Source organism: Syngnathus leptorhynchus, chromosome 1 (genome assembly GCF_054491065.1).
Source record: "Syngnathus leptorhynchus isolate UIUO chromosome 1, UIUO_Slep, whole genome shotgun sequence".
Classification (NCBI taxonomy): Eukaryota; Metazoa; Chordata; class Actinopteri; order Syngnathiformes; family Syngnathidae; genus Syngnathus; species Syngnathus leptorhynchus.
In genome coordinates, this window is record NC_141195.1 from 6965873 (window position 1) to 6984201 (window position 18329).

Genomic DNA, 18329 nt, shown 5'->3' on the forward strand with positions numbered 1-18329 from the left:
CGTAAATGGAAGCTAGGTCATAGTCATGGTCATCTGTTTCATCTAAACAAGCAGACCTGCTGTCCTAGATTCAGGGAAAAGGCCTCCTGGCTGAAGCCACGTTGACAAATTAAGATGAGGAATCGCTAACTGAATGAATGCACCTCCTCAGGGGCCAGCAGGGAAAGAAAGAAAGTGGACAGAATAAATGGTGGAGGGGTAGGGTGGGTATCTTAGGGAACATTGAATGTCTCTTTAGGTTTGGAGGACAGAATAATAACCAAGTCACGTTTTCATCCCAGCATTCGTCATTGCTCTGAGCATCAACACAAAGTTTTGGAGGACAGAATAATAACCAAGTTACGTTTTCACGTCAGCGTTCGTCATTCCTCAGAGCATCGACACAAAGTATCCCAACATTGAAATGAGCGGGTCATTTATCTTTAAGCATGGCTATTTTGATTGATCAGATTTTAATTTACGTTTGTGTGACACCCTGAATAAAACTTTGGACTTTTCATGAGAAAAACAAAACAAAACAAAACAGAAGACGGGAGTGCCCCAGCAGGCTTTCACCTCAGCTGCTTCTTACATTATGTGTGCTTAAGTGATCAAAAGCCTCCTAGCGGCTTTAAATAAGCTTTTTTTTTCAACTCCATCTATTTTATTTAGCTTGCAATTGGTCTTTAGTGTTTTGATCTCACAACAGATACATTTTTGGTTAATGTGGGGAATATAATATTGGGCATTTTCCATTTCTTACATCCGTAAACCTGAAGTTTTTTTTTTCTCCATTACTATCTCGAGTAAGGATGTGGAATTTAGGCTACACGTCTCAGGTCTGTCCGTGCAATGTTGTTTATATGCAAATTAGACACATTTATCTTCCACAAGGAAAATGTTGACAAGAGAAACTACAATGGAGCAACTTAACCTTGTATTTAGTGTGAAGGTGAAAATATGAAGATGAACACAGGAACGTTATTAACAGAGTGGGAAAGTTTTGTGTGTGTGTGTGTGTGTGTGTGTGTGTGTGTGTGTGTGTGTGTGTGTGTGTGTGTGTGTGTGCGTGCGTGTGTAAAAAATGTGGCTCTTAGTCTCTGACTGGTCGGCCTGCTCTGTGGGGTATTCAACATTTGCTCTAACTTCTACGTTTTTCAACCGATTCAACCCATTTCAACTTTCAACTGTTCATCATTTGCTTACTTCCTACTTAACAAGAAATCCAAATTTTCAATTTTGCAATTCACGCCAAATTTTCCAAAATGTCACTTTCCACTTCTCATTTCTACATTTCTCAAGTAATTCAACTCCTTCCAACATCATTCTGCAGCATTCCCCAAGTATTTATTCAGCTTCTTCACCTTCACACGCAATTTCTCCAGAAATGGCATTTTCTAGTTTGATTTCAGTATTGTTTATTGAAATATAGCTGATCCACTGTCACAATATGTACTACGTGAAAAGCATGTTGAGCACATAAAACTGAGCTATGAACTCAAGTATGTCAGCGGATATCTACTAACATTTTCCAGATAGTGAAGCTTCTCATGTTGAAACATAAGATCTCTGCAATATCTGAAAATGTTCGCTCAATCAACCAGACAGGGGGCTGACACGCTCAGTGACAAGGAAAATGGGGGCAGCTAATGCAACGAGAGGCCTCGAAAGCAGGTCATCTACTCATAAGTGAGACCTTATAGTTTGGGAGGCAAAATCACGAAAATCATCTTTCTGAGGTTTTGACACTTCTCATTGAAAGTATGGAATATTCGAGTCATAGTGCCCTTCACATCTATTTGCTGCAATGACAAAAGTTTCATTTTTATTTTAGAACAAAGTCGCTTGAAGTCTGCTACAATTATCTGACATCTCAAGTTACGAGTTACATAACCGCTTTTGTGTTCCCCTTTATCCATCCACACTGTTCAACAGCCTTTTTTAAAACAGAGATAGATGGCTTATGTGTCCCTCAATGTCGCATATTTAAAAAAGGTTTTTACTCATTTATCAGCAGATCAGGTTTTTCAGATATTGAACTTTTTTCATGTTTTCAGGTTTAACTTGTAAAAGCTTGCACAATATGCTTTTGATTTAAAAATATGCTAAAAAGAAGTTGGCCAATGCTTTTTATCGCCAAATGTTTTGAGTATATTATCATTTATCGTCAACTAAAAAACATGAATTTGAGAAAAAGATTTTTTCTGATTTAAAGTCCAAAACAAAGGATTATCTGTGAATCATGTCAACACTTACTGAAATGATTGTGAACTTTAATCAACATTTAATTTAGTTCACCATTCCAAATGCTTTATTACGCACATCTTGGTGATGAAAAGTGTCATTCGTGTCACTCTGCACTTCATCTCTAGTGCCTCCTCCTCACCCGACACTGACGGCAGCGCTATATATGTCTGGCTCTTGCTTTCACTGTCGTGGATGCACATTCATCACAGTGAACAAGGTTGAAATATTTTATGAGTTTTAATAAAAGATACAAATTTTTTGGCTATCAATTAAACACCATTCATTGTCCACGAAGCAATGATAATCCAATTCCAAATGACACATGAGAAAAGAAGGAACAAACTGGAGCTTCAATGTTATTAAAATCAGCTAGAATGCTAACGCAAAATGAGAGAGACAGCATTGTGTACCGTAGCTCAAAAGCAAGTGATCAAGGGTTGCCATGGCAATGACAAACATTTTTCTTATTATTACAAGCCAATGTATCATCCGAAATGAAAAGTTCTTATTTTGAGGTGGGTGAGATTGTAGGCTCCTTGATATTGTTGATTTAAATCTTTGTCAGCTGAGCCTCAATGTTTGATAGCCTCAAAGCCATTACACAAATTGCTAAGAGGGGAAGACAGATTGCATGCATATTTCATGAGGGCATTACAATTTTGGCAGCTATTAGTGACTGGGATGAACATTCTGCTCTGGAAGGTAGCTTTTACAAAAAAAAAAAATCCATGATTTACATCAAGTTCATCTTTGATACACACATAAATTATATTTACTATATTTCCTTCTCAAGATCTTTTTCATAAGAAACTTAAGTACCTATAATGAAATTCATTTTCTTTGATATTCAACATTATGGGATGATGGGTATTTAATTGTAGTGTTTCAAACATTAAACAGTTTAGTGTTGCACTGTTTCTTTGATGTTACATACTTGCATTTTAAATCCATTCATTGAAGGAGATTTATAAAATTTGTATCAAATATAATATAGCTAATGCACAATTGCAGCATAGAAAATTGGCAGTCAAAATACATCACGCCACCACAATACAAAAAAAGGACATAAAGTAAGGAATACCGTGAGAACATGCTGTATAAAAGCCATATGCTGAATTGTTAATATGATTTCGTGTCAGTGTTGGTTTTACTAGCGTACAAAAATATCATTGCACAACATTTTCATATTATTGCTGTCACACTGTTACTTGTCACAGACACATGGTAAGTGATTTTAGCGCAGTTGTACATTTTCATGCTCACAGCCATTCAAATAGTTTCTCAGGAGTTTCTAATTCTGAATCGCTGATGGAGCTAGAGTGGGGGCTGTTGGGGCACTGCCCCCCCAATATGCTTGGACCCCTCAGGTGCCAGATAATTTACGTAATTGATGCCAGCAGTTAATTCGTATGATAGTGTGCCTTCTTAAATAAATATAATACATACATTGGTGCCCTATTTGATCTTCCTAGTTCTTGTTGAATAGGTAAAGATTAACCAAATGTTAAGCTAGATTTGTAGTACAGTTTTAGTTGTTGTTTTTTGGTCCAATAAAGTCAGTTTTGCTCTCCAAAATATATTATTATGCTGTTCCTTCAACATAATGCAAATTATGTTTTGACTATATATACAAAACATTGTATTCAAGCAGTTGTGCTAATTCTTGGATTCTCGTTACATCTTGTGGAATACCTAACCATTGTGTCATCTATCCACCTGCGGTACTTGGACACGTCAGTGTAGACTCCAGGAAACTGGGCATCAGCGCACCCGTTACCCCAAGACGCCAAACCATAGATGCGGCCATCACATACCAGTGGGCCCCCAGAGTCCCCCTACATGGGGACATAGGCAAAAGAACAAAACTTTTGTTCTTCTGACATGTCGTCTGAATAAGCACTGGACAATACATGTACAAACGAGCTATTTGATTATCAAACTTCAAAATATGATTATCAAAGGACTCCATTGTCTCATTCCCACACGATACTGCTTTCTTATTGGTTAGAGAACAATAAGAAATCTGTATCAAACGCTGTTTAATTCAAAAGAATCAGTGGTCCATCAACCACATGAGAGTAGCCTGCTGTACATTCCTTGTAAACTATTGTAGTCGCTCTTATGGCATGGTTGGGCTTTTGAAATTCTTTTGAAATCATTTCTTTCAGTAGCAGCATACAGTCTGTAGACTGCGAAAATAATTTGTGATTCATTATAAAACTTCATGTGAAAAAAAAAAAAATCACATCATTACTGATTAGCTCTCTAGTTGGGTCCTCCTTTTGCTAGGGAAAGTTCGAAGGGCTTATGTATGTAAAATTCCTCTTTTTGTCTTTGGTTAATTTTAACATCTGCATTCAAGATCACTTGGCAAGTACGATGTACACTCACCTGACAGGCATCTTTCCCGCCAATGCTAAAGCCTGCACAGAGCATGTTTTCTGTGATGTCTCCATTGAAAGACTCACTGCTGTTGCATTTGTGGGAGGAGATGATGGGCAACCTGACCGTGCGCAGGGTGGAGGGTATCTGGCCCCCACGGGGATTGATGTAGCCCCACCCTGACACACGGCACAGCCTGCCCTCTGTTATGGACGCACCCTGCCGGGGCAGCAGGGCGATGGAAACAAAGTTGTTCAGATCAACTGGACCCCTCAACTGGAAGGAGAACTTGGGTCAGAACTTGGTAAAGCAAGTGTTCAGTTTTGCGGCGGGCTAACCTTTATGATCATGATGTCGTTGTCGTTCGTGACACTGTTGTACTCCGGATGAGGCACCAAGAGCTTGGGCAGGATGACCTGCTCAGTGCCCTCATAGATGATTAGAGAGTAATCTCCAGCTACTATCATCATTTTATTGACCCTGTGTAAAGTATAAAACACATAAAAAGTTGAAGGATGGATGTTGCTATGATACTGGAATGTTCTTGCAAATGTGAGAAGCTACAAAGATTTATTTTATTCTTTTCATCGATGCTCAGTGAGCTTGCAAAGTTCTGGTGTAATAGGTGAACTTTCTTTGAAATCCCTTATTCCTTTTCCCCCCCAAAAATATCTATATTAAAACACTTAGATACCTCTTTTTATTTTTTTTTATCTGAAAACAGTAAAAACTGAATCAAATACATTGCTGAGTAGATTGCATTTGTTAATAATTAATCATATCATTAATTTTGCATGATCTGTTCAACTGAGGATGTCGGCTGTTTTAGCCGAAGTAGCAAGCGTTCTGAGATCATCAGGCAGAAACAAACCCAAAAGTGTCAAAAATGACAGGCCAGGGTTTTTTTTTTTTTTTTTTTTTTTTAGCAAGGTACCTACGTTTAGTACATGATTCATTTTTCATTCTTATCTGCACTCATACTTTTCCAGTTGAACCCCTGCTAAAATATACATAGAAGTCTCACTCTGGGTAAGAGGCATAAAGTCAAGTTTATTAATAAGATTAAAATCAAAACAAAAAGACTGGAAATCTACTTACCCAATATCACAATGCGCTGCTGTGATTACCCAGTACTTATTTATTAAAGAACCCCCGCAGAAATGTCGCCGATGTGTAGTTTGTATGGACACCATGTATTTGATGGAGTATGGAACTGGTGCGTATCCTCCCACGATGCGTCTCTGGATGGTGTGACCTGTGACATGCACGCAAATTTAAAAATGAGACATTCAGCACGTAAATGGACAATTGTGTCGATTGATTAGATTTTCTGATTATCTGTCGCTGTTGTTTTATTAATTCCACTGCACCCCCACCCCTTGCCTTTAATCCACTTGAGGTATGAATCGTAGCCATTGCACCACAGGCTGTTTAAAAAAAAAAAAAGTGGAGGTGATTGATGCCGATTGTAATTTTATTATGATTAGTGTTGGAGTTGCTGTCGGGTGTATCGATAGTCTCCAGTTTTCGTATTTAAATCAAATGAATCAGCGCTCGTCCGTAACCGTGGGTTGGAGCTTATTACCGGTCTCCTTTTACATTGTGACATAATGGTCCGGCACAGATGCCGTGATGGCTTCAATTACTTTCATTGATGCTGCGCTGCACTTTCATTTGTCACTCTTAGTGGCCTCTTGGAAAGTGGAGATCTGCTTTAAACACAGCTGAGGTGGTGCAGTTGCAGCTCCGATTGCTACATTGCAAGATGTTATGCAATATGGAACTCAAATATAAACTTTAAAAAAAAAAAAATGTATCCAGGTGTCACTTAGATGTGTATTTGCTGTCTACACAATCCTGCATTTTTTACAGTATAAAACTATTCAATAACAAATCATGTTGTTGACTATTACGCATTATATTTTAACCTCCTTTACATCAATCAGCCCACTAAGAGCAAAACCTTTTGTTCGTAAAAAAAAAAAATATATTTTCATCCGAATTAAAATGAAGATGCTTACTTACAGCTGGCAGTCAGGATGTCCAAAAGAATAAAGAGCAAAATATACATCAGGTCCATAGTTGAATAGCTGTCGGCCCAGGGTGTTTTGTCTATGCGCACAACTTGTGCAAGGTTAATGTGCAAGCAACTCATCTCCACACTCGGGTTTCTACTAGTTCTTATTTCAGTTTCCATGGTCACCCCTTGGTCCTTAACTTGTGTATAATTGAAGCTCGGATAGTATGGCTTACCTAACCAACTTACTGATACGTAACTGCATCATTATGCAACAAGGGTCATTTGACAACACTTACTAGTTGAGATTGAAGATCTGCATAGGTGACAATGCTGAGTAAGGTGCCAATGTCTCATGTTTGTGCTGTCTCCTTTTTCTTCAGCACTGCATCCTGTCCCGTGTAGATTGCTTGAGCTCAGTTACACGGCACAATAAGTAATAGTCGAGTTGGAATTTATAACATTGGTCCTTTCGTGCAGAATTTATAGAAGTGGGACAATGTGTTCACGCAGATGTTGATCATCACAGCAGCAAGAAATTTGATAACAATCCTGGTGTGTTGCAGAAAACAGACAACGGCCCTCCAGGATCAAGTTTGGACACCTTTGACCTAGATTATTGTTGTCTTGTTGTCGTAACGTCTTCACCTCTTTTGTCTCACGTCCCTATCGGTCGGTCATCTTGTTGGCTTTGGTTAGGAAGTTATGTTAGTTTGTTAAGTCATGTCAGTTTGCCGAGTCTTTCTTTTGAGTTCCGTCAATAAATGCCGGTCCAAACTGCACTTGTTCGTCCTGCTCCATTCCAGCCCTGACACATAATGCCGTAGCAGAAAACTAGCACAGCTATACAATGCAAATGCTGTAAACATCCAGTAGGTCAGATTCATTGTTAAAGTGAATTGTTTTTCCAAGGATTTGGTTACAATATAAGAGGCAGCCTTATTTGTTGGGACTGACTTGAAAGGTTGTCGTGTTCGGGGTACAGGTGAGTAACATTTCTCATTACATTGTCAAGACGTGATATGACTTTTATGCTGTGACGGCGTTTTAGTAACTCGTATTCGATGTAACAAACGGACTGCATGCCTCACAGTGTTTAATTAAAATTTCTATGTTGTAAGTCATGAGCATAAAACAAGGTCCTCTGAGTCTTAATGAAAAATCTTTCTTTTATTTTCACATAACTGAGCAGTGCTGAACTGAATGACGAATGAACAGCTTCATACAGATGTTGATTTTGTTTTCACAGGTGAAAAGTAAAAATATGTTACTGCTGGGAAAATCTGTGCGGATACTTTTGGCTTTTTGGGTAAAAGGTAATTTTTTCTCCGCTCTAATTTTGCGCAATATTCTCACATCAATCTTAACAAAAATATAAGAACTACTCATTGTTGACTATAAGCAGATGTTTCAAGGTCATTTCCAGTTGCGTCGAAGTATTTAACTCCCTTAATGGCTGTCGTGCTTTATCCTACTGTTGTCATTGTTTTGCCATTAAAATGTCTGCCAGATTTTCTATAAGAATTGTTTGTATAAATCAGTATACTGTAGCTGTTGGTAGGCAAAATGCAAGGAATATTTATGGCAGGTTTATGTAACCTTCAAAACAAAGCATTATTATCCTTGTGAAGTAATGCACGGTTTAAAACTGAAATGTTTCCCTTTCAAACAAAAATACCTGAACCTCGACAATGAAAATATTTAAAGCAAAATTGGATTCCACACCTTTGAAGATAAATTACAGGATCATGAATTTTCCACATCAGTGGGCCACAAATCAAATGTACATGTATGCCTGACACTGAATCTTTTCCACGTGACCTGTAGAGACATTCACAGAAAGGATTATTGGTGGTTATGCGGTCCTGCCGTACTCCATCAAGTTCCAGGCATCTCTTCAGTATCTAAGTTGGCTGAAGAAATGGGAACACTACTGTGGAGGAACGCTCGTCCATCCCCAATGGGTGGTGTCTGCTGCCCACTGCTGGATGCCGTAAGTACTGAACAGCAATAGAAAATTTAAAGGAATTTAATTAACCAATTAACTGTATATACAATTGTATATAAACCACGTTGTAATTTGTGTTGCTTCAAGGAGCAACTTAATGAGGGTGGTATTGAGTTAAGACAGTCTGTCCAAAACAGAAGGATTTGAACAGATCTTCAAGGTCTCCAAGCTATATGTCCACAAGTTTAGCTACAGAACATTCGACAATGACATCATGCTAATTAAAGTAGGTTAAACATACTGTACTGTACAATATATCCATCCAGATCCAAAATCATAACGGTCCAACTCCGTGTACATTGTAGCTAAGCGAACCTGCAATGCTGAATGCCAATGTTCAACCGGCCAAGCTGCCAGACCCCGACACCCCTGAAGCCTCCCGGGGTGACGTATGCACGGTGAGTGGCTAGGGTGTGACGTCACCATACAGCTTCGTCCTCTCCCCCGGGCTGCGGGCTGTGGATGTGAACGTCATGGATTCCTGCACCCATTACTACTACTGGGTCTCGACGATCACTTCCAACATGCTGTGCGCTGGAACTCAGACGGGGGGGCAAAGATTCTTGCCAGGTGAAGGAAAATGCAACGTCATGATGTGTTTGTTTCTCGTCACCTCATGTCTTGTATTTTCAGTTCTTCATTCGATCACTTGGTTTCAAATACTGATTTGCCTTGATCTCAGTAACAACATTTGTCTAAAAAAAAAAAAAAAAAAAGGGAAACGATCATATGTATGTTTCGCCTAGTAGTGGTGATTAAGTCTAAAATGTCTTTTGTCTGTCCACAGGGTGACTCAGGTGGTCCCCTCATCTGCAATGGGGTCCTGGAGGGAATTGTGTCCTGGGGTATCAACTGTGCCAATCCCTATTTCCCTGGAGTCTACACTAAAGTGAGGAACTACGTGCCTTGGATTAACTGGATAATTGCAAATGAAAAGTAAACAAGTAAAAAGAAACAGGCTGGAATCATTCACTGCAGTCTACAAAAGTGTTTGTCACTCACAACATGCAGCATCACTTGGTGTCACTACAATTATTTGAGCACATTAGGTTTAGCGATGAATGACCTTTGACTTGTTTTCAATGTCAGCTCCATTGAGTGCAATCTATGAACTAAAAGTGCATATTTTCAGACCTCAAACATTTCTTTGTATTTTGTGAACTAATAGCTTATCATTCACTACTTAAAAAAAAAAGACATGCTGCAGCAATTATTTAGATCAGGGGTTTATTTTGAAATGCATTAGACCCTTAATTCCACATAACTGGTTAACCTGCACCACAATGCATTTTTACTCCTCTCCTTCCTCGTCTTCACCCTCAACGGAGTCGACTCCAACTTCTTCATAATCTTTCTCAAGTGCTGCCATGTCTTCTCTGGCCTCAGAGAACTCACCCTCCTCCATGCCCTCGCCCACGTACCAGTGCACGAAGGCGCGCTTGGCGTACATCAGATCAAACTTGTGGTCGAGTCGGGCCCAGGCCTCTGCAACAGCGGTGGTGTTGCTCAGCATGCACACGGCCCTCTGGACCTTGGCCAGGTCTCCACCAGGAACCACAGTGGGTGGCTGGTAGTTAATGCCCACCTTGAAACCAGTCGGGCACCAATCCACAAACTGGATGGACCGCTTGGTTTTGATGGTGGCGATGGCAGCGTTGACATCTTTGGGAACCACGTCGCCACGGTACAAAAGGCAGCACGCCATGTATTTGCCGTGACGAGGGTCGCACTTCACCATCTGATTGGCCGGCTCGAAGCAGGCGTTGGTGATTTCAGACACCGACAGCTGCTCGTGATACGCCTTCTCGGCCGAAATGACCGGGGCGTAGGTGGCCAGAGGGAAGTGGATGCGAGGATATGGCACCAAGTTGGTCTGGAATTCTGTCAGATCAACATTGAGGGCGCCGTCGAAACGAAGGGAAGCTGTGATGGAGGAGACGATCTGACTGATCAACCTGTTCAGGTTGGTATAAGTCGGACGCTCAATGTCGAGGTTCCTTCTGCAAATATCGTAAATGGCCTCATTATCCACCATAAAGGCACAGTCGGAGTGCTCAAGTGTGGTGTGGGTGGTCAGGATAGAGTTGTAGGGCTCCACCACAGCTGTAGAAACCTGGGGAGCCGGGTAGATGGAGAACTCCAGCTTGGACTTCTTGCCATAGTCTACAGAGAGTCGCTCCATCAGAAGAGAGGTGAATCCAGAGCCTGTGCCACCTCCGAAGCTGTGGAACACCAGGAAACCCTGGAGACCCGTGCACTGGTCGGCCTGAACACACAAGAGGAGACATTTTTAAACTAAAGTGGCACTTGGGCCTCAATGCCTAAGAACTCACTTTGTGCAAAACGTCTCGCTTTAAAGCCCATTCCACTGTGATCAACCTGCTGCGACCTTGGCCACTAGGGGGCAGTATAATACCAATGTTCATACAGTTTTCCAGCTAAGTGGTACGCTGGTAATGGGGCTTTGTTGCAGAGGATAAAGAATAATACTTCTATTTGTTATATCGTCTATCTACATATGTTGCTGCACTGTAGTGTTCAAATATTCATTGCTTAAAGGGTTGAAATTCCCATTGACGCTACCTTCTTGAGTCCATTTAAGGTATTTTGCATTGCTAGCATTTAGTAAACAGACTTTCAGAGGATACGTGGTTGGTTTAATAATCAATATCTAATCAATTTATTTATATACATAACTGGGAATCTCTCAACTTGGCTTTTTTTTTTTGTTGAAGAACTGTTCACCATGTGTTGCTTGCTAGCAAAAAAGACAAAGAAGTGGCTCGTATCTGTGTCAAGTTACACACCAGTTTGCGGATCCTGTCCAGCACCAAGTCAATGATCTCCTTGCCAATGGTGTAGTGACCACGAGCATAGTTGTTCGCAGCGTCCTCTTTGCCAGTGATCAGCTGCTCAGGGTGGAACAACTGGCGGTAGGACCCAGTGCGCACCTCATCTATAAACACAGTGGACATGAGTGAGACATATAGATTGCAGGTAAGAGCCATGAGGAGGATGCTTACCGATGACTGTGGGCTCCAGGTCCACAAAAACGGCCCTGGGGACGTGTTTTCCAGCTCCAGTCTCACTGAAAAAGGTGTTGAAGGAATCATCTCCACCCCCAATTGTCTTGTCACTGGGCATCTGTCCATCAGGCTGGATCCCATGTTCCAGGCAGTACAATTCCCAGCAGGCATTGCCAATCTGGACTCCAGCCTGACCAACGTGGATAGAAATGCACTCACGCTGTGGAGGGAGGGGAAGAGACATACACTTGAGTTTCAACACCAGACAATCATTGTGATCCAATCCAATCCAATCTAGTTCATTTCCACCAGACCGCCGCCCTTTTATGCAGCGATGGCACGAATTTTGATCAATTCCTGCCGCATTGTCGACAGTCGACTGCGAAATGGGGATTACTGCAGAGGCAAGGGATTAATCTAGGTCAGACATGTTGCAGTTAGCGCTTGGTGCCACAAGGCCACATTTTTCAATGATGCTCCGTGAACCAAAATTCTACTCTCCTCACCCAAAAGGGGATGAGCGTGTGCGTGTTGATAAACGCATTGCACCACACAAAGAAAACGTGGAGAAACTTTACTTAGCGATAGTCGCCATGATAATATAAACACATTCCCGCTTCAATAGAGAAATATACAATCACTTCGGTTGTAAACCATAAAAAAATACACGATTATTTTGCCTCCATTTTCATTTTGTAAATAAAAAACAAACACTCAAATGGAAAGAAGGCGCCTACCATGATGTCTTGTAGAAGATGTTGAGAGAGGATAAAATTAGTCTTCCAGTGAAGGTGCCCGCGTTTCTGCAGTCTCCGTTGTACAAAGTGAGGTGGATTGTGACGTAACAGTCTCCGCCCCGGGTAACAGTTTTTTTCAAAACTAAACTTTATTGAAAAGAAATAATAAGACAAACGAACGTGCGCTCGACTAATTATTTATGAATACCGCACTGAGAATATTATCCTTACAAATAAGAAGTAATCAATGTGACCCTCGCCGAAAATTCAGCTATCAAATGCAGTTAATATACACAATTGTGTACAATGAAATTGTCCGCATGAAAGTGTGTTGGGATAACCACAGTAGGCGGTAACATGAGGCGTGTCGAATAATTACGAATAAAACACGTCTGTCATCTATCAGAGTGAAGTCATCTTTTATACAAAGTACCGTGAGGGCTCAAATGTTGTCAGTGTCAGAGCTTCTAGAACTTGACTAACAGCAAAACGTCGGATCATGTTCACAGCTCTGAGAAGCCGTCCACGTCTGTTTACAATGACCGCACGTTGCCTTTCGCTACCCTTTCGGCCGTCGCGTGTTAATGCGTCAGACGGTCCAGGTTCGAACCGAACTCCCGACAGAAAATGTTCCGAAAAAACGTTCAATGTGCCGCCCAGCGCTGAGTTTGTTGCGAGGGTTAGCGGGATCCCCACAATGGCCAAGCTGCCCTACCAGGACAACGCGGACAGTCTCGATGCAGCCTTCATTGGGGTCCCGATTGATACTGGAACGTCCAACCACCTGGAGCAAGGTCTGTCCCAAGATTTTGATCGTATCTAAAAATTTTGCCTATACAAATAAATTTACTTCAACATAATTTGTGTTCTATGCACAATAGGTGCAATGTAATAATTATTATCAAAGTCCAATCATGTTGCATAAATCCTGTACTACACTGATTTAAAAATAAAATAAAATAGTATTTTGGGCTTAAATTACTGTTTTACCAAAATCATGTTCATGTTTCTATCATAAAATACACGTTTGGAAGCTGTTTTGTCACAAAATATATGTATCGGTACTTGGGAATTTTCATATGCTGCAACTGATGACTGTTTTAATGATGGTATGCATTTGTTAAACTGTACATTACATTGGAAAATCACTCGTTAACACTGTAACTACCACTTTTTGGGTTCTTTTATCACAAACAATTTATTTTGGGTTGCATTACCTAATGCAAGAACCCCAAAAGTGATTGACAAGTGAAACAAAATGAACTTAGTACAAACACTGTAACTAATTCCTGACTGAAATTAGTTCTTGAAATTCCTTTTCACCATCTCAGGTTTGGCCCAAGGCAAATCCGAGTGGAATCGGCCATGCTGAGGGCCTATAACAGCGGTACCAGAGCTGCTCCTTTTGAGTCTCTTATGGTGGCTGACATTGGGGATGTCAACGTCAACTTGTATGACCTGAAGGACACATGCAAGACGCATCAGGGAGACCTTCAGAAAGGTGTTGGCTTCTGGCTGCATTCCCCTGACAATGGGTGAGTATGCCTAGAGCAAGGGTGTCAAACTCATTTTTGTCGTGTGCCGCATCGTCTTCATAGTTTCCCCTGGGGGGGGGGGGGGGGGCATTATGATCGTCAACATCTTCTATATACGGTGTAGGCTACAGATCAAACTGATAATAACTAGTTTTGACATCAGACTAGTAACAGCTGTTCAAATATTTGAAAAAGACGAATGGTAATAAAAATTGCTAGCAATATCTTTTTTTTTTTAAAGTGAAGGCAATTTGTAATTTTAGTAATGACACAAAGTGGAAATAAAATTAATCTTTGCGGGCCATGTAAAATGATGTGCCTCGAGGTTGATTCTTATGGCCTAGAGGGGCAAATGACAGTTTTTTTTTTTCCTTACTCTGTTTGTGCTGTGTCAATAAACATTTCTTGGTTATGTAAAAGATTATTCATATTTAAATCATGATTAAAAACAAATATTTATTGTTTTAAAATAGTGTTATCCAACTACAGTCAACAACCACTATCTGGGCTGATAGCAATAAAACCAACTACATGATGTTTCTACAGTGTGGTGTTGTGCATGCATGGTGAAAGAATAACTCATTTTTCAGACATTTACCTCGAGCCATCTCAACCAGTCTGGATAGCCTTTAGTTTTTATAAGTACTTTGGGGAGGATGGGTTGAATATTGTTATTAGCACATTGGAAAGGATCACATACTGAGTTGATCTTTGAACTAGTGCAGAGAATGCCACGCACCAGTTGACCAAACAGCGTTTTTTTTTTTTTTAATGTCAAGGTGGAGATCACACGATTGCATATCCTATCCTGCAAGCTGTTGCTGAAAAGTACGTTTTATGTGGCAAGAAAGCTGCAACTTTTTCTTTTTTAAATACAAATATATAATTTTTCATTATCCTCACTGTTAATTTTCAAACACGCTCACCCAAAATGACGGTTGAATCATTCCAATATTAATACTTTAAAATGATGATACTGGTGTATGCACAATACACCAGATATGGACCGGTGGGACTCATTCATGTGGACGCTCACGCTGACACCAATGATGTGGTCTTGGGTGAAAAGATTTGCCATGGCACCCCGTTCAGACGATGTGTGGAGGAGGGCCTGCTGGACCGCAAGCGAGTTGTGCAGATCGGCCTGAGAGGTTCCGGCTTCTCCGCCGATTCGTACGAGTGGAGCCGGGCTCAGGTTCTTTGGTGGATCTTGTTCACTTGGCAGATTGTGACCTTTCTCCTAAAAACATGTTTTATTTAAAACAACCACATAGCTGTGCCTTGGGTCAGGATGTTAAACTGAATTCTAATGAACCAAAACACCGTAGACGAGCTAACGGCTTCAGTGTGATGTAAAACGATATTTGAAATAAGTGTGCATGATTCATTAACATGGAGGAAGACTAGCAATAGTGCAAGGCTCAACATAGTTTTCCTAATCATGATTAGAGAAGACATTTTGATTTGCTGAGAATCTGTGGGACCTGAAGCAAACAGGTTATGAATACTGTTGGGCTGAATGAAATGTGGGAGATCATGACCACGTATCACACAGGCATCTTGGTTCAGGTTGGAAAACACAAGCTTGCCTTGAATAACAGTAATCAGCAACTCTCTGAAGTGCAGTCATGATCTAGTCTCCGTGAGTGAACACGCATCTTGTTTAATGCCAAACAAGTAAGGCTCTTGCTGTACCAATGTGAAACAATGCACTCAAAAGTACTGAAATGATTGGTATATTTTGCAGGGATTTCGGGTGGTGCAAGTGGAGGAATGCTGGTTCAAATATCTGGCACCGCTCATGGATGAAGTCAGGGGTCAAATGGGCAGTGGCCCTGTATATCTGAGTTTTGACATTGATGCTCTTGACCCAGGCTTTGCCCCTGGAACAGGGACACCCGAGATTGCTGGGCTCACTCCAATTCAGGTACGACTTTTGTTCTTAGCTGGTCTTAGCAGCACAAGTCAAATATATATATATTTTTTTATGTCTTGCGCCCTAACAGGGAGTAGAGATTATTCGAGGCTGCCGTGGACTGAACCTTGTGGGATGCGATTTGGTGGAGGTAGCTCCGCCCTACGACACAACAGGTACTTTCCCTACTTGATGAGTTCTCAGAATTCTGACAACTTAATCATGTTTTCTCTTTGACAGGAAATACTGCCGTGACAGGTGCTAACCTCCTCTTTGAAATGTTGTGCGTCCTCCCAAATATCAAATACTACTGATCCTTTACCTTTTTTTTTTGTTTACAAAAAAGTAGTATGTACCTGGCTTATGATGAATGTGCATCTTGAGAAGAATTTCTAAAATCATTTCTTGAACAAGTTTGAAAATAGTTTTTGTCTTTTCTTTCATTCTAGTAGTGTTTATCAAACTGAGTAAAAAACAGTGTGAGTGATAAAAAAATAAAGGCAAAACTCCTGTCAGTACCTTCCATCCATCCATTTTCTGTACCGCTTTGTCCCCACGGGGGTCGGGTGCGTGTTGGAGCCTATCCCAGCAGTCATCTGGCACACGGGCGGGGGACACCCTGAACCGGTTGCCAGCCAATCGCAGGGCACAGAGACGAACAAACATCCACACTCGCACTCAGACCAAGGGGCAATTTGGAGTGCTCAATTGGCCTACCAAGCATGTTTTTGGGATGTGGGAGGAAACCGTAGTGTCCGGAGAAAACCCACGCGGGCACGGGGAGAACATACCAACTCCACACAGGGAGGGCCAGACATGGAATCCAACCCGCACCCTCCTTAGTGTGAGGCGGATGTGCTAACCGGTGCACCACCGAGCCCCCCGCAGAGGAAACAATTCATGCAATTATATGCTCACTTAACATAGCTGCTTCCTGCAGCTGCCCAGTCTGAGTCCAGCCTCACTTGGACTGGACCTAAATATGCAATGTTCTTCATGCTTGTCATCCCAAACTTTCACTAAAGCCCAAAAGAGAGTGCACAGGATGTTCAGTATCTGTCTTGGAGGTGACATTTCACCTAACCTTAATTTAGCTGCACAGTATCTGTCTTGGAGGTGACATTTCACCTAACCTTAATTTAGCTGCACACAGTGTGTCAAACCAATCATGAGCAACTCTTGATGGGACAAAGTAAAAGTCAACAATCAACTTCTGACTGACGGGTGAGTATGCTTAATTGGACTAACAAAAAAAAAAAAATCTCTATTTTATCAAGATATTTTGACATTTAATGTGTTTTTTACCTGTGCAAATAGACCCTAAAGGTGGAGCTGTTTATTATGGTAATGATTATTTTAATATTGAAATAGCAATTAATACAAATTACTTCATAATTTGAAAACTGTGAAGATTACACAATTTTCTTATCCTATTCTCCAACCTGGGCGGCTCGGTGGGGCACTGGGTAGCACGTCTGCCTCACAGTTAGGAGGGTGTGGGTTTGATTCCACCTTCGGCTCTCCCTGTGTGGAGTTTGCATGTTCTCCCTGTGTGCGCGTGGGTTTTCTCCGGGTGCTCCAGTTTCCTCCCGCATCCCAAAAACATGCTTGTTGGGCCGATTTGAGGCTCTGAATTGTCCCTAGGTATGAGTGTGAGTGCGGATGGTTGTTTGTCTCTATGTGCCCTGCGATTTGCTGGGAACCGGTTCAGGGTGTCCCCCGCCTACTGCCAGATGACGGCTGGGATAGGCTCCAGCACCCCCGCGACCCTCGTGGGGACAAAGCGGTTCAGAAAATGGATGGATGGATTCTCCAACCTATTAATGAGAAGTACAATGTAGAAAGGAGGCTGGAATTATTTTCCACCTGGCCAAGCCAAATGACAGTTCAAATCAAATCAATCAAATGTAATAGATATATATCATGCATTATCGTGGAATTTCTTAATTTGAACATTCATACCAAACGTCATCTCAAAATCTTGTCAATCAGTCTGTTTTGCCTTTTTCGGGTTGTGATACGTATTCCAAAGGGTCTTCTGTGTGCAATTTTCATCCACTAGAGGGTGCTTCATGCTCGAGCTTTCATTTAATTTGAGAAATGTTCAAAAAGTCCCAATGATCATCGTCACACACATCTGGGTGTGGTGAAATTTGTCCTCTGCATTTAACCCATATGATTTTGATCCATCCCCTGTGGGAGGGGGGGAGCAGTGAGCAGCAGCGGTGCCGCGCTGGGGAATCATTTGGTGATCTAACGACCCCAATTCCAACCCTTAATGCACAATGTTAGCAAAATTTCATACCGAAATGTGAGTGCAGGTCTGTAGTAATTTGGTGATCCAGTTCAATAAACTGCATTATTTTCAGCACAAGATATGTTTGTTATTGATGCTCATGAGCAGTCTTGTCATGGGGGAGAAAGCACTTCCCTGATGTACTTGGGGATAGCGAGTAGAGCTCTTTATTTTAACGCCATCCAGT

The 18329-nt window shown here is 41.3% G+C and overlaps 3 protein-coding genes across 3 annotated transcripts; 1 reads left to right on the forward strand and 2 right to left on the reverse strand.

The window, feature by feature from the left end:
- Positions 1-3869: 3869 nt before the first annotated feature.
- Positions 3870-6688, reverse strand: LOC147061636 (trypsin-3). Its single transcript, XM_085919597.1, has 5 exons — positions 6634-6688; positions 5707-5863; positions 4947-5088; positions 4618-4884; positions 3870-4061 (listed from the first exon to the last, which is right to left on the reverse strand). Exons 1-5 carry the CDS (start codon positions 6686-6688, stop codon positions 3870-3872), a joined length of 813 nt encoding a protein of 270 aa, XP_085775723.1.
- Positions 6689-9843: 3155 nt separating this feature from the next.
- Positions 9844-13164, reverse strand: LOC147061637 (tubulin alpha chain-like). The gene is made up of 4 exons (XM_085906117.1): positions 12397-13164; positions 11657-11879; positions 11441-11589; positions 9844-10899 (listed from the first exon to the last, which is right to left on the reverse strand). Exons 1-4 carry the CDS (start codon positions 12397-12399, stop codon positions 9925-9927), a joined length of 1350 nt encoding a protein of 449 aa, XP_085762243.1. The 5' UTR covers positions 12400-13164; the 3' UTR covers positions 9844-9924.
- On the forward strand, positions 12664-16363 carry agmat (agmatinase (putative)). Its single transcript, XM_085906128.1, is given in 9 exon segments — positions 12664-13175; positions 13178-13190; positions 13728-13869; positions 13871-13931; positions 14711-14759; positions 14931-15126; positions 15679-15858; positions 15938-16022; positions 16087-16363. Coding segments are annotated over 9 exon segments (1080 nt in total). The 5' UTR covers positions 12664-12895; the 3' UTR covers positions 16161-16363.
- Positions 16364-18329: the final 1966 nt, after the last annotated feature.